This window comes from Ambystoma mexicanum, chromosome 12 (assembly GCF_040938575.1).
Source record: "Ambystoma mexicanum isolate Mex_15411 chromosome 12, UKY_AmexF1_1, whole genome shotgun sequence".
NCBI classification, from domain to species: domain Eukaryota; kingdom Metazoa; phylum Chordata; class Amphibia; order Caudata; family Ambystomatidae; genus Ambystoma; species Ambystoma mexicanum.
The window spans coordinates 1007991751-1008006916 of NC_090936.1; the positions used below are offsets into that span (position 1 = coordinate 1007991751).

General features: G+C 45.3%; 1 protein-coding gene across 1 annotated transcript in view; it reads right to left on the reverse strand.

Annotated features, from left to right (window-relative positions):
* KCP (kielin cysteine rich BMP regulator) overlaps positions 1 to 15166 on the reverse strand; it is an 823409-nt gene that overhangs the window by 56668 nt on the left and 751575 nt on the right. Inside the window, exons 47-50 of the mRNA XM_069629543.1 lie at positions 13552 to 13634; positions 13041 to 13161; positions 11370 to 11452; positions 10276 to 10375 (exon numbers count right to left, since the gene is read on the reverse strand). Coding sequence (XP_069485644.1) covers positions 10276 to 10375; positions 11370 to 11452; positions 13041 to 13161; positions 13552 to 13634 — 387 coding nt within the window. The remainder of the gene's footprint in view (positions 1 to 10275; positions 10376 to 11369; positions 11453 to 13040; positions 13162 to 13551; positions 13635 to 15166) is intronic.

The following is a 15166-nucleotide window of genomic DNA, read 5'->3' on the forward strand; positions in this document are numbered from 1 at the left end:
TGTTTGATCAAGTCAAAGATGCCCAAATCTACACAAAACTAGACCTGAGGGGGGCATATCACCTTGTTTGCGTAAAACAGGGGGACTAATGGAAAACCGCTTTTCGCACCAAATACGGCTTGTACGAATATCAAGTAATGCCCTTTGGCCTTTGCAACGCGCCTGCAGCATTTCAATACTTCATGAACGATGTCCTACGGGAATTGATTGATGTCTGTGCTCTAGTGTACATCGACGATATTCTAGTATATTCCGCATCAAAGCAGGACCACGTTAAACACGTCCGATCTGTATTAGAGAAACGCCGTCAACACCAGCTCTACGCCAAACTCGAAAAGTGCTCATTCCACGTCTCTGAGGTGGAATTCCTGGGCTTTATTCTCAGCCCGAATGGAATCCGAATGGATGTACACAAGGTAGATGCTATCCTGAACTGGCCATCCCCAAATTCATTCAAGGGCGTTCAAAGTATGATGGGTTTTGCAAACTTCTACCGCCGGTTCATCCTAGGATTTCCGCAAATCGTGCATCCCATCACATCATTGCTAAGGAAAAGCAACACAAAGTTCCAGTGGACAACAGAAGCCGAGGAAGCTTTCCAGGAACTCAAAGCAAGATTCACATCTGCCCCAATCTTACGCCACCCTCGCCCTGATCTCCCATACCTGGTGGAAACGGACACCTCACGCATGGCTATGGGAGCCGTCCTCTCACAAAAGGACCCTGAAACGGGCCAGTTACACCCTGTTGCCTTCTGGTCGCGTAGATTCACACCCCCTGAACTCAATTACACTATCACAGACAAAGAACTACTGGCCATTAAGTCAGCCTTTAAGGCATGGCAGCACTACCTCTTGGGCGCCAGACACACAATCACCATAATAACTGACCACCGGAACCTCCAGTACCTAAAAACGGCAAAGGCCCAATCCTCACGACAACTACGTTGGGCTCTTTTTTTGCTGAATATGACTACGTGATTACATTTCGAACAGGGGTGAAAAACGGGAAGGCCGATGCCCTTTCCCGTATGGGGGTGGAAGAGCAAGGGTATCAGACTCCTGACCCAATAGCAATCATCCCGAGTGAGAAGCTCCTAGGAATCACAGCAACCATAACTCAGAAAGAATTACATGAAGAAATCCAAAACCTGATGAGTCCGGAGCAATTACAAGCGTGGAGTGTACAAGGAGAACATTACGTGATAAAAGATCAGTTGCCCTACTTCAGGAATCGTTTATTCTTACCAAACCAAGAACTACGAGAACAAGTCATGTCCGGTTATCATGATTCCTTGATCGAGGGCCACCCTGGAATCGCTAAAACCCTAGCCAAGGTAAAACGAAATTATTGGTGGCCCACGTGGCGTAAAGACATTATCCAATTCATCCTATCTTGTGGAGTGTGTGCTCAAAACAAGTAATCCAAGCAGAAACCGGCTGGGCTATTACAACCATTGGAAATCCCACCAGCACCCTGGCAAACGTTGTCCCTAGATTTTATTACTGAATTACCACCCAGTCAAGGGTTTAACACTATTATTGTGGTCGTGGACCTATTTTCAAAAATGGCACATTTCATTCCTCTTAAGGGGCTCCCAAATGCTTCCACTCTGGAAAAGGTATTTCTTCAAGGCATCGTACGGCTCCATGGGTTTCCTTCAGTTTTGGTCTCAGACCGAGGTACTCAATTCGTATCTAACTTCTGGAGAAAATGCTGCTCTATGGCCCAGATCGACATCCGGCTATCCACCAGTCACCATCCCCAAACGGATGGTCAAACTGAGAGGACAAATCAGACGCTTGAGCAGTATCTGCGTTGCATGTTACACCAAGCTGAAGGAAGCTGGTTCGACCTATTATGGATAGCTGAATATGCTTATAATAATTCCCTACACACCAGCACTGGGCAGACACCCTTGTATACCATGTATGGCAGGCACCCACGTACTTCTGAGTTGGACGTTCCTACAACCCTGGAAATGCCAGCAGTCAAAACCTTGCACACAACCATTTCTCAAACCTTTAAAAGGGCAGCTGAACACCTACTTCAAGCTAAGAATCACCAAAAGAAGTTTGCTGATCAACACCGAGCAAAGGCCCCCAACTACCAAGTGGGAGACAAAGTCTGGCTGGCGTCTAAACACGTGCCCATTAAAGGAACCCAAACTTTCCGTCCAAGATACCTGGGTCCATTCACCGTCACCTCCGTGATTAATCCTGTGACGGTCAGACTAGCTTTGCCGTCAAACATGCAGATTCACCCTGTGTTCCACGTGTCTCTCCTTAAACCTGTTCAACCTGGGACCCGGGTAGCAACGCCACCGCAGCCAGTAGTAGTCGCCGGTGAGCCAGAATTCGAAGTCAAGGACATCCTGGATTCAAAGTACGTCAGATCCAAATTATACTACTTAGTAGACTGGAAGGGGTATGGTCCACAAGATAGGACATGGGAGCCTTGTGAGTACATCCATGCACCTCGCTTGTTTAGATGATTTCATCAAAACCATCCAAACAAACCAGGACCAGACAGAAGAGCCACCTTGAGAAGGGCCTTGGGGGGGGAGTGCTGTCATGATTCCTGCCCCTCATGTCCCCAGCCCTCCAAGATGTCAGGCTGGAGCCAGGCCACAATCCCCTACATGGCCCTCAAGTGCCTCTCCATCCCTCCAAAGACCCACTTTGAGTCAGACTTGGCGCTTGTGGCATCAGACTCACTCACTCCCATAGGATAACATTGGGGAATTGGACTTGTAGTGCATTGATGGGGACAAGATGGATGCCCCCACATATTTCGGTTCTCAGAACTGCATGTGCAGTCTAGTCTTTTGGGTGTGGTTCAGCCCAGAGACACCTGGGATACCCAGAGACTATTTAAGCCACGCCCAGGCTGAGAAACATGCTTTGTGTTTTCTGCACCTGCAGCGTGACACTCACCGTGTTCGGATCGGTCTCCAGTAGACCTGCATCTTTCTTCTGCGCTCAACTCTTGCAAGAACAAGAACACCGTTAGGAACAGCCTTACCTTGCGGCGCTTCTGCCCATCATTCATTGCTCCTTCTGTTCTGCGGGCATCTTCGGCGGTGTCATTCCCATCCTGGCACGCCGCTTCCTAAGAAAAAGGGAAAAGAACAGAAAAAAGGCATTAGTAAGCATTCAGCAAATCTTCGCTTATTTTTAAAGACTGTACGAGCTTCAAACGCTTACCTGAATGCAGGCGCTCTGGGTGAACTCTGTCTCCGGAACTTCTCATCCATTTGCAAGAAGGAAAAGACACTCCAGGTTAGCGTGAAAACATCTAGAGGTGCCGCATACCGTGCTTACTCACCGCATTTCTTCTTCATAACCGGCATCCACGCTGAAAACGTCGCGGCACCTAAAAGACACAGAAAAAGAACTCGGTTCAATACAAATACGAAAGGGTTGCATCGCGCTCTCACTCACCTTCAGCGCTACTCATCTCAGCAGCATGTCGCCATCCCTGGATGCCGGCCATCATCTAAGGAAGAAAAGGAATGAAGCAGAGAACTGTTCAAAAGACTCATTATACTTACCTGTCGGACTCCTGCCAGTGAAGTAACTAGGCAGCAACGAGCCTGCATCAATAAACGCGCCCCTGCGCTGAAAGCAGGACGGGGAGCACACTTTCCAAGAAAACAAGGTGAGCTGTGGATCAAAGGGAAGGGTTGGACCCCGGGGAAGAAGGGGTTCAAGAACACAGAGACAATGGTGAGTTAATCTCTACCAATCCTGTGTTTCAGGCCCAGTCTCCAGTCGAGTAGACTCCAGGGAAGGGTTCAAGGTCGTAAGAGGTCAGAACAGGCTGAGTGACATCCCCATGGATACCAGGTGAGCATTACAAACACAGGGACCCCTGAGGGGGAGTGTCTTGAATAACCCACAAACCAAGGGTCCAGCGCTAAATTCTTACAGTGTTGGTTTATGAAAAGTCTGTTCCAGGAAAGCAGAACAACCCCATAAGTAAATGCTTCTTTTTATAGGGAGAAATGAAGGATCCGGTTACACAGGGACTTGAATCCTGAGCTGACGATGATGCTGACAGCCCAAAGGAAGAATACCCATCTTCCATTGGAGTGGGGCCCACCATCCAGAAGTAGAAATAGGGACAGAGTTGGCTCGAGGAGGAAGGAGGAGCCTGCACACAGCAGACCCTGGCAGCTCAGCAGGCAAACACGGATGGCACACCAGTAAAAATGGCCCCTACAGCAGTACAATTGAGGCGGCAGCCAAGGACAGCCTATGGAAGCATATTTGGTGAGGGATTAGGGCCCTAAAACTCTTCGAGGTGGAGGAAGCTTCTAAAAGCAATGTGGGAGGCCCTGGCAGTAGAACAGCAGTAAAATGGCCCAGAAATGGCACCATTATCACATAGAACCCATAGAGTCAGATTGAGTATGCAGGTAGCTCGCCCTAGACTTCCAGCAGTCATACTTCTTCTGAGATCCAGCAAGAAGAGATGGAGCAGTGGGAAGGAGGAATCTTAAATACCACTGCTCTTATGAGTTGGCCAAACCAGGCCACCAATCAGTAAGTGGGGCTAAGGTGGAATGAGACAAGTAGCCAACCATTCTGCTTGGCCATCTGGGCAGCTATGTAACCCAGACCACTCCCAAAGGAAGTGAAAGGGAGAGCTCAGGGACTTAGTCTGGTGTATACCATTTACAACTAAGATGGAGGCTATACTATTGATTCATTAAGAGCCCATGTGAACAGAAAGGCAATTTTAGGCCTACCACATGGCTGCACTGAATGAAGGGGGCCCTAAAATACAAAAATGGCTGAGAGAAGGGCTTACAACCACCCATTAGCAGTCCAATGGCTACTATAAAGTTACATTGGGTTACCAATGGGGCAAATCCAATTGCAGCACTGTGAAGCCAAAATTAAATATTAGCTGCCAACCCCCTAAAACCAATGTAGGGTGGTTTAATCACCCTAGGACACAAAGGAGATGCTTTAGAAGCACCCCTGAGTCTGGGGGTATTATTGGTGACCAAGGACCACATACACTTAGGTAAATAAGCATTGGCAATGCCAACAGTTTTGGCTTTTGTTTAGGCATGGGAAATGTATTTGCCAGGAACTTCCAAAGTGATATTAACTGCCCATTGATGGTAGTAGCTGCACAATGGTCCAAGTACCAGGGCATATAATAGCAGTGTCTAGCAAATGCCTAATACTTATACACAAGCCAAAACCACACCGGTGCTTCAAAGAAACAAGGGGAACAGAAGAGTTGTTTTTGCTGACATGTTGCCAACTTCTTCCAAGAAACTGGAGTGATCTTGAGCAAATCATGTAATGTCCTAATGCTTTTTATTTGCTCATCTATCATACGTTGCAGGCCGATACATACAAAGTAACATGAGTATAAAGTATTTTTATAAACCAGAAAGACTGGCCAAAAGAGGAGTGCTCCGGACTAGTGATTAGAGAAACATTTGGAACCAGACAACATCAATTCTAATCCCAGTAACCCCATGTGACCAACATGTTGTGATCTTGGGCACATCCCTTAAGCTCACTGTACTCCAGTTTCCATAGCTACCAAATGTGGGAAAGCTTAAAAATAAAAGGGACAGAGGTATGATGTACTACATTAACACAAACACACATAGCACAGACATAAAAGGCAGGAGGAGGTGAAGTGCGAAGCTGTGGCATTCCATTCTCAGCTTCCCTGCATAACTAAAACGTTGAAATCACTTTTACTCACGAAAAATCAAAATGTCCTAAGTGCACATCAAGGCACAGCTATAGCCTCGCTATGATTTGAAGTTATGCAGAGACTTTCTTATCTGTCACTGCATCAGGTCAGGGGCGGGCACATGCAGAGCGAGCATAGTCATTGAAACTGGTGATAGATAAACTGCCTGTTATTTTTTACCTTCATTAAGCTCACCTGCCTGTCCTCATGGGCACCCTACACGAGTTTAGAAGCATTAAATATGTCCTGCAATGTGTGAAATGTTCGGCACACTTGGTTTCCTGGTTGGGGCATACTCTACAGATGTGCAGTTCTGTGGGTCAACGAGGCCACCACACCTTTGATGGGAAAGAATGAGGATCCACTGGCCTCGGTAGACAGCAGATGAATTCTACTCTTAGAAGTGGAGCCTTGTTGGTCAGACACTTGTTCATAAATACATATAGCTCTTCTGAAGCTGGTCACGCTCTGACTCTGGTCCACGAAACACAGTCACTGGTTGCTTGCCCCCCAAAATGAAATAATACATTGTCATTAAATCCCTTCTTTTATCAATTCACCTTTCCCTGTTTATCCGGGTGGAGTATATACCATGTGTGTAAACTAGACGCTGAATCCGGAGTCACAGTTGACATATTATCATCCGTTTGCATTGCTCTACGTCGTCAATATGTTTTACATTTCTACACAAGCAAATGCTGTAAGACCTCACTAAAGGAGCACACACATACTTTGAAAACATGGAACGATTATTAAAACGCTTTTCAATAGTTTGATAAAGGGGGGCAGCATTAAAGATTGCAAGTATGTCAATAATTGATCCATCAAAGTGTGAGTTTACAGTCTTTTTAAATGAAATAGACAAAAGGTCATTTTTACAATGTATAATTGTTCAATTTCTGCATGAGGTACCATTCAAGTGGACAACCCAGCATCTCAATTGCATCATATGTCTGGTATCCCCTGCCGGTAGTTTTCTGCAAATACAGCTTGTGCCAAATATAGGGCATGTTCTCAAGTGCTTTGAAAGGAACAGTACAGAGATAAGGTAACAGAATAACTTCTCGTTCTTGGTTAATCACCCCGGTCTGGCACCCACAATGAAAGATTTGTGATCAAACATTGTTGATCAAGAGCTTTGTCATGCAAACACATCTTAGACAGAGTAATCTCATATACAAGTGTTATGAGGGTGACAGAAATGGTATGATGGACAATGAATGCAGCCCAAATGTTTCAAGTTAAAGCAGCAATACAGAATTGCACAACGGAAATGATAGACAAACTCCTTCAACGATAGCTCTGATGGATGTGGGGCATTGAGGACCACCGTGCTACATGAAAGCCGCAAAGCTTCATTTGAACGAATACATCTTACAGACTTCCTAAGATTGAGAACCTCTTGGACTCAGAGGGATGCAGAATATCAAACAGGAGAAGTCTTGCAGTTAACATTGGTTGTTTGTAGCACGTGCATGCAAGACACCAAAGCCACTTGATAGAGCAGATAATCAACAAAAAAGTGTGGCACTGCAAGTGTGGCACTGTTGAAAGTGATGTAAAAGGGGGTGGCAGCGAAGGACCCGTTTCTCTTTCTCCATTCTCAGGATTCTTCTAGGCAGTGGCGGGTGGGCGGGCTTTAATGGTGTAGTCCGGTCAGAGGAAAAGGGTACTGGCACCTTTGTCTCCACCGGACTTGTTATAATATCATACGATATGATATGGAATTTATAACGCGCCTAAGTGTTTCAAGGTGCGACGAGGCAAGGGAGGGGAGACAGACAACGATCCTACTTGGCCAGGTGACATTGAGATCGCGCAAGTGCAGAGGAGGGGAAAGGGGAAAAGTGCGGAGAGAAAGGGGAGGGGGCAATGCAGTACATAGGATAACAGTACAAATAAATAAAGATAATCAATAAAAGTGCATCCAGCTGGTGGCAAGTGCAAGGGTAAGAGCAGACATAAGGGTCAAGTGCTAATAGGGGCTGTAGAGATACAGAAACAGTCCCCGAGTGCAACGGTTGCAAGGGGGCAGTGCAGGTGTGCAACTGGCGGGGATGAGATCTGGGACCGAGATCAGAGGGTAGCCAGGAAACCAGTGCAGTTTCAGATTCAGCCAGGAGATTAGCAGGGGAGAGGAGGAGAGAAAGCAGAAGCAGAGAGGAAGATCTAGAGATGCTTCCGGAACTGGAGATGGTTCTCCTCAAGTTTCAGAGAGGCAGGGAGGCTGTTCCAGAGGGAGGCCCCAGCAGAAGAAAGATCTACCACCAACTCGCTGCCTGGAGAAGCGACTGACCCTGAGGGAGTTGGAGGCGGATGAGTGAAGAGCTCGAGAGGGAATATATTTAGGAAGAGAGAGTTGAAGGTGATGAGATCCCAGGCCCCAGAAGGCCTTGTGGACAATGCAGAGGGTTTTGAACTTAATCCTCGCTGCCACTGGGAGCCAGTGCAGAGATTTCAGGCCTGGAGAGATACGATCCCTGCGCTTGAGGCCAAGGACAAGTCTGATAGACCTGTTTTGGATGAGTTGCAGAGGCCGGAGAGTAGAGGCAGGCAGATTTAGAAAGAGGCTGTTGCAGTACTTGTGAAAAGTCAGTGTATGTTCCTGTCTCTCCTTCTCATCAATGGAGCGCCTCTAATCTGGGTGCACGCAGCCTGCCATTGGGCATCCGTGCCGTGCGTCACCTCTGTTGTGTGCATGCAGCCCTAGTAAAAGAATCAGATCAAAGCCAATCGGGTAAACATGAAAGTGAAAGTGAAAGCAAATGCTTTTATTAGGAACGCACTTCAATAAAATACTTCATATTTTAATTGTTGGGTCTTTGCAGCCGCAGGGCAGGCACTGCTTTTTGTTTATGTCCTGTCCTGCCACGGCTCAGTAGTTAACTTAACGACCCGAGCATGACAACAGCCAGTGGCACGAATTGCGTCCCCAAAGCAGGAGGTTGAAAGATCCCCATGATAAGGGCTTTGGTAAAGGAAAACATCCTTTGCATTAACAAAATGCTTCCACGTGCTGAGGAGCATATGTGCAGCCTTTGTAGAAGTCTACAAATTGTGCTCTGGTTCTAGGTATAGCTGTTTCAGATGTGGGCAAAATGTAAGGTTTCCTTACATTTCTCTTCCAAGCCTGAAATAAAATGACCCATGGCTGTCTTGGGAAACAAACACTTACTCCAGAGCCAATCACATCACTAGCATACTGCACATTCAATCAGCTACTGCTTCCATCAGAAAAGGCAAGAAGACCAAACACCCGTAAGTAAGGCCATGGAAATTCTCATAGCCTTTTTAAAACCAAACGTAACTCTAATAGTAACTTGTTTATTTTTTAATACAATATACATTACAATATGTAACATAACTGAAAAGATGCAGTAAATATTGTTAAAAGCCTCAATCAAGTCAAATAACTTTATGATAACATCAAAACATGGCGGCCGTCATTTTGAAAGGAAAAATGGCTGACAAATCCACCACACGGTAGTTATTCAGCCAAAGAGTGCAAAAAAGAGATGTTTTGCAGGCGGAGATGGGTGGGAATGGGAGAGAAGCCCATTGATTTCACTTAGCGATGGGCGTTAAACAGGAGGGACACATAGTCAAACTACCATGTATCCATCCTCATATTCCAACCTACATTGAAAAGTAATAAAACAAACCTGCATCCAAAGCCCCTGTTTCAAACTCTCATGTTAAAGCTCTTATTTTAATGACAATAATTTTGGCTGTATAGGGAGCTCTTTCAGCGCCACCTAATAGCCAAAACTAAAAAAGGGATGTAGTGGCAGAGGGACTTCAACAGAAGTCTCTCTGACCACCAAAATACATTAAAAAAAAACAAAATATAAAAGAGGGACAAGGCATAGGAGTCCCATAAAATAACACTGCAGAACCCCCAAAAATGGAATTCTGTCCATAAAGTGTTAACCACAATTCTGGAAGCAAAAGGTCGCACCCTGTGACTTGCAGACTTGCTGTAAGTAGAAGCCGGCCAGTCTGCAACTAAACTCATTCTGATCTGTCACTGCCCTTGTCGGAGACTGATTAGCGATTCCATGCTGCATGTGGCTAATCGCGGCTTACTGTGCCTTTCACCACATGCATGCACTGAACCGGAAAAATATATATGCGTAAACGGGCAAACCATTCCTGCAACAGCAGTCACCATTGCAACACCTCCAACTAATGCAATTGTATATATGGAGTTTGTTCATTTCTGGCACAGACATATCTAGCACAATATTGGTGACATGGATCCAAATGTGTGGGCAGCTCGGCATGCACTGGCAAATCACACGCTGAATTCAATCGGGTGTTGTGCTATTGCAGTCAGCAATCAATGAAAACTGGGATTGGATTATATATCCATGCAGCACCATTTGCCTGGATATTTACAGTGACTGCTAGCATCACAAGGAGGTTATAAGTATTTTACCATATTCCAGAAGGCATACAATGACAGACCAGATAGCCTGTTGGGCCACACCTGTCCTCAATATCTAGATAACTGTGTCCAAGCAGAAAAGAAAATAATGGATACCTCACCATTACAGACTGGGCAGCAGGAACCACGTGGCGTGAACTGTTCTCCCCGTGGACAGCTAAGAAGTGGGCACCCTCGATGGATGCATACCCATGTCAAATCCTGAAATGGGCATAAAGGAAACTGTGGTTACTAGAGCTGGACTCATACAGACATTTCCCAGGTAACATCACGGTTTGCATCTAAATGTATGTTTAATGACACAAGCCAATGAGGTCAGTGCCATTCCCATTAGCTGAAAGCAAAACACAGACCCTTTCATGTGGTTACAGACAAATCAAAAGTATTGTATTATTTATTTGAAAATTCCCTCAGGCTTTGCAACACTAAAGTAGAAACCGGTCTTGAAACCAATGCATAGAGTAATACATTTCTCATTATAGATGTGTAATCAATGGTTATCATGATCCATCATTCTTATAGTATTATAAAGGAAATTTGCCAACTATTCAAGTTAACCTGTCAGTCCTAGAGCCTTTAATTGTAGAGAGCAATTACAGGACGTATTCAGACTATTGGCTTATGAAACACACCTTGCGTGCCCCATCATCATTGGCCCACTTGCATAGGCCACCCGCAGATTCCTTTACCTATGCACCTATATGGTCTAATGGTTGGATCTATGCTTTTATACAAGGCCACCTGAATTCCAATCCTGGCCTTCACGCTTGACCAAAATTAGAAGTGCTTTGGATCCTTGCTAACTTCCAGGATTTAAGGCCATTTAAAATATGTAACCCTAGATTTACAGGCTTAGTCACTCAAAGGTCAATGGCATTATTAATTCACGCACTAGCCAATTACAGTAGTCCAGCAAGCAAAGTCCAGTCAACATATATTGTGACTCAAAGGCAATGTAAAATCTTCATTTGAGAAGAGACCAATCGAAATCTCATGTCATCCTCCACAATTCACATTTCAATTCTAACCCAATCGAAATCTCATTTTCTTAAAGACTAATTAAAAGCTGGAGTGAACCATCAAGTAAACAGGATTAGCACCAATTACAAATGATTAAGGAAATCCTCTCTGAACACCCAAACCTTGTCCTGTTATGCAGCCTTAAATGTAATTGAGGTGTGGCTTTCAAACTTACTTTGCACTGACAGGTGTAGCAGGGGTCATCCGTGGCATGGACCTCATTGCCAACCATGTTGGCCGTACAGTTACTGAGGGCTTCTGCAAGGGAAACATAACATGAGAGCTGAGTTGGCGGTTGCTAGCATGACCTTAAGATGCACAGTGGTAGGTGAACTCGAAAGCCCTTTGGAGATAGTTCTTTGAACACATTGATCAATGTTGCTGCACCGCTGTGATGGGCCAAACTGGTAACTCATCTAAAAATGTGAAGAACATAGTAACAATACCAGCTGGGGCAGGGGGTAAGGTTATGCTTAAATTAGGCCAGGATATGATTTGAAATGACTTTTCTTCTCTTTTTCTGTTTGTGTGATTTGTGTAATAGTGTTCTCTTTGTGCAGGTTTATAACCCAAATAATTAAGTAAATGTGTGCATGTACTGTTTCATCTATATGTGTATCTAAGTTTTCTTTAAACCAAATGCTAATAAATAGTTATTTAATGATGCAAGTTATCTGGTCTGGTATATCGTCCTCACAAGACTGGAAAGGGGGAATTGGACTATAGGCTGTTCAAAACTGATATCTTCAATACACAAACTGTTTAGGTGGCACCCGTTGATGTCACAAACCAAACCTAACTGCCATATGACACCGGTGTAATCTCACATCCACACATTGTATGGGACCAGTTGTCTTGCGAGAAAAAGTATCTAAAGGTTGTAGTCTGTGTTTAGCTAAACAGGCTCTTCTGAACTACATCAAAGATATGATATGGCATTTATAACGCGCCTATACACAAGTGTTTCAAGGTGCGACGAGGCAAGAGGGGGGACAGAGGGAAGACAGAGACAACAATCTTACTATGCCTGGTGACATTGAGATCGTGCAAGTGCCGGGGATGGGGGAAGGGGAAAAGTGCTGGGGGGAAGGGGCAGTGCAGTACATGGGATCGAGATTTAAAAAGAAAGTAGAATAAATAAAAGCAATCAGTAAATGCGGGGCCAGCTGGTGGCAAGTGCAAGGGTAAGTGCAGACATTAAGTGTCAAGGGCTGGTAGGGGACTGTAGGGATACAGAAAACAGTCCCTGAGTGCAAGGGTTGCCAGGGGGCAGAGCAGGTGTGCAACTGGCGGGGAGGGGACTTGGGCTCGGGATCAGAGGGTAGCCAGTTGACCAGTGCAGTTTCAGTTTCAGCCAGGAGTTCAGCAGGGGAGAGGAGGAAAGAAAGCAGAAGCAAAGAGGACGGTTTTGAGTTGCTTGCAGAACCGGAGATGGTTCTTCTCAAGTTTCAGGGAGGCAGGGAGCTTGTTCCAGAGGGAGGCCCCAGCCGAAGAAAGAGATCTACCACCAACTCACTGCTTGGAGAAGCGACTGACCCTGAAGGATTTGGAGGTTAGAGCAAAGTAGCTGTAAGTTGTTTTGATCCCAGTGAAATGCCATGAATCATTTTTACACTTGATCAAAAATAGCAAGATGATGATGATGCAAATGAGAAGAATATGGCACTCCATGTCCATTCCATGTCCAGTGTTATTGTGTACAGTAATAGTGAGAACAACTCGACTCACACATGTGGCCTAACAGAGATTAGAGCGCTCAGCATTACATGAAAGCAATCATCCCATCTATTCTTATACAACACATGTTTTATTTACACACACACTCAACTACATGGGCTGTACTCACGTGCACAGGTAGGACAGCAATGGTCTGGCCCCGGATTCTTGATGTGACTCTTGGGACAGTCAACGAGGCTAGGGCACTGCTTCTTGTTGCAGTGCCGGTACTGCTGCCCATCTGGCATGAGCTGCGAAAATACAAGAGAGGACCACGCGGCTGAAACTCTTTCACAAATGGTGGAGCTATACCTGGATCCTACAATTCTAATTCCCTCTTTCAGATCCAGATCCCCAATTCAATTATCCCACCGACCACTTCCTCAGTCATGGCGGGCCTCAGAGAGAGAGAGTGGGAGAGAGAGAGAGAGGGAGAGAGAGAGTAACCATTGTAACCTATGTAAGCATTTGCTTCCTACATTGTAGGCGCCACGCTCACTGTAACCCTGAGCAAAGAATCATCCTGTAACTAAGGCACCTTCTTGCAACAGCGCCTCGATGCCTCTCGGCTGCTAGTGCGCTTTACAAATGTAAAAAATAAATAAAAAATAAAACAGAGAAGAGCAGATCACGGTACGTACCTCGCAGGTGCAAATCTCACAAGGATCCTCCGAAAGCTGGAAGCTTTCTCCAGGGCTATACACGTGGTTATTGTACACACAGTCTGTGAAGGGAAGTGGAAAAAAGATGCAAGGGCGTGGTCAGTGATGTCCATCTGCGGTATCATATCCTCTGCTCCCCCTACCAACATGGTGTCATCAGCATGTATCTTCCATACCATCTTGAGCAGTTGTTAATGATTAAAAAAAAGATTGACATCGGCACTAGACATTTTGGACACATCAATAGAAGCCAGAGTCTTTTGGAAATATGGGTCCTCCGTACTGTAATATATCATCCTATCACTTTCTAAACGTATTCCGATATTGTTAAATGGCTCATTTGGCATTTCCATGGGGAAACTATCTCCCATGGTGAACCAGCCACTGTGATGCTCATCCACACAGAGATATTTTCTAATTCAATTCTCACTCCTCATCTTACCATCCTCTAGGTCACCTGCCTGCCAGTGCATCTAATGTAGGTCTTAAAAATAGGATTTCCTACCCATATCAGTCTTTTCCTGTTCCCCATCATTTCATTGCTGCACATGCCCAGCTCCCTCATGTGCCTGATTTCCTGCCCCTCCAAAGCTCTGACCTCCTGCTATCCTCCACTAATAGCTTGAGTTTTCTGATGGATTTTCAGTCTGGTCCAGGTGTGCGATTTCCAGATTCACTTGCCCTCCCGCCCTATCAGTCCACGTGCTTTGCCTCGTTACAGTCCTCATTTCCAACTCTCCCACCCTCAGTCTGGTCTTCCTACGCATCAGCAGTGCTAGGAGCTTTTCCAGAGCCACCCCTGGTGTGCGGTTCTGGGAAGCCATCCTAGGGGACCTCTAGAGTTTTTTCACACTAGGCGTGCAGGCTGGAGGTCAGGGATTATTGGCATGTACATTTAATAGTAACAGAGATTGACAATTTTTGAATGTCCACACAAACGCATATAAGAATATGCCATTTGTCAAGAACACACATGCGTTAGTGTTAAAAACACTACAAACTAAGCCAACCGAAATATACACGTCAACACAATTTGCTAACCCAAAATGGATTACCTAAAACGTTTGTATTTACACAGTTTAATGGGTATTTATACTGTAAAGCTTGTAAAGCGAGGAACATCTATTAATAGCACAAATCACAAACCTTATGAACTAAAAAAGGTACTTAAAACTCTTCTACTAATACTTAATAACTCCAGGCCTCCCTCTACACAGTCAAGGTGTGTTACAGAGGAGTAGTCCTAGTCGCACAGGTGCTGATAGAGTACTTCAAACACACATCTATGGCTCGACTGCCTCAGCCATAGAATACAATAGGGTCAACGTGGATCAAAATGACGGTTCAAAAGTCAAGAGTGTCAGTGTTGAAGCAAAATTCTTACTATGAGCTAAATAATTAAATGTAAAGGTTCCTGAAGAGATAGTGGCAGACTGCCAGTACTTAGTGTCTAAGGTGCCGCGAAACATGCACTTCCATACCCAGACAGAACCACCACCTTAGGCAAGGCCAGGATAGCTGCAGGTGGATTCATGTCCCAATGCTTTCCACTAGGTGCACAGTGATTCCATCAGCAAAACCAACACCCTCACAG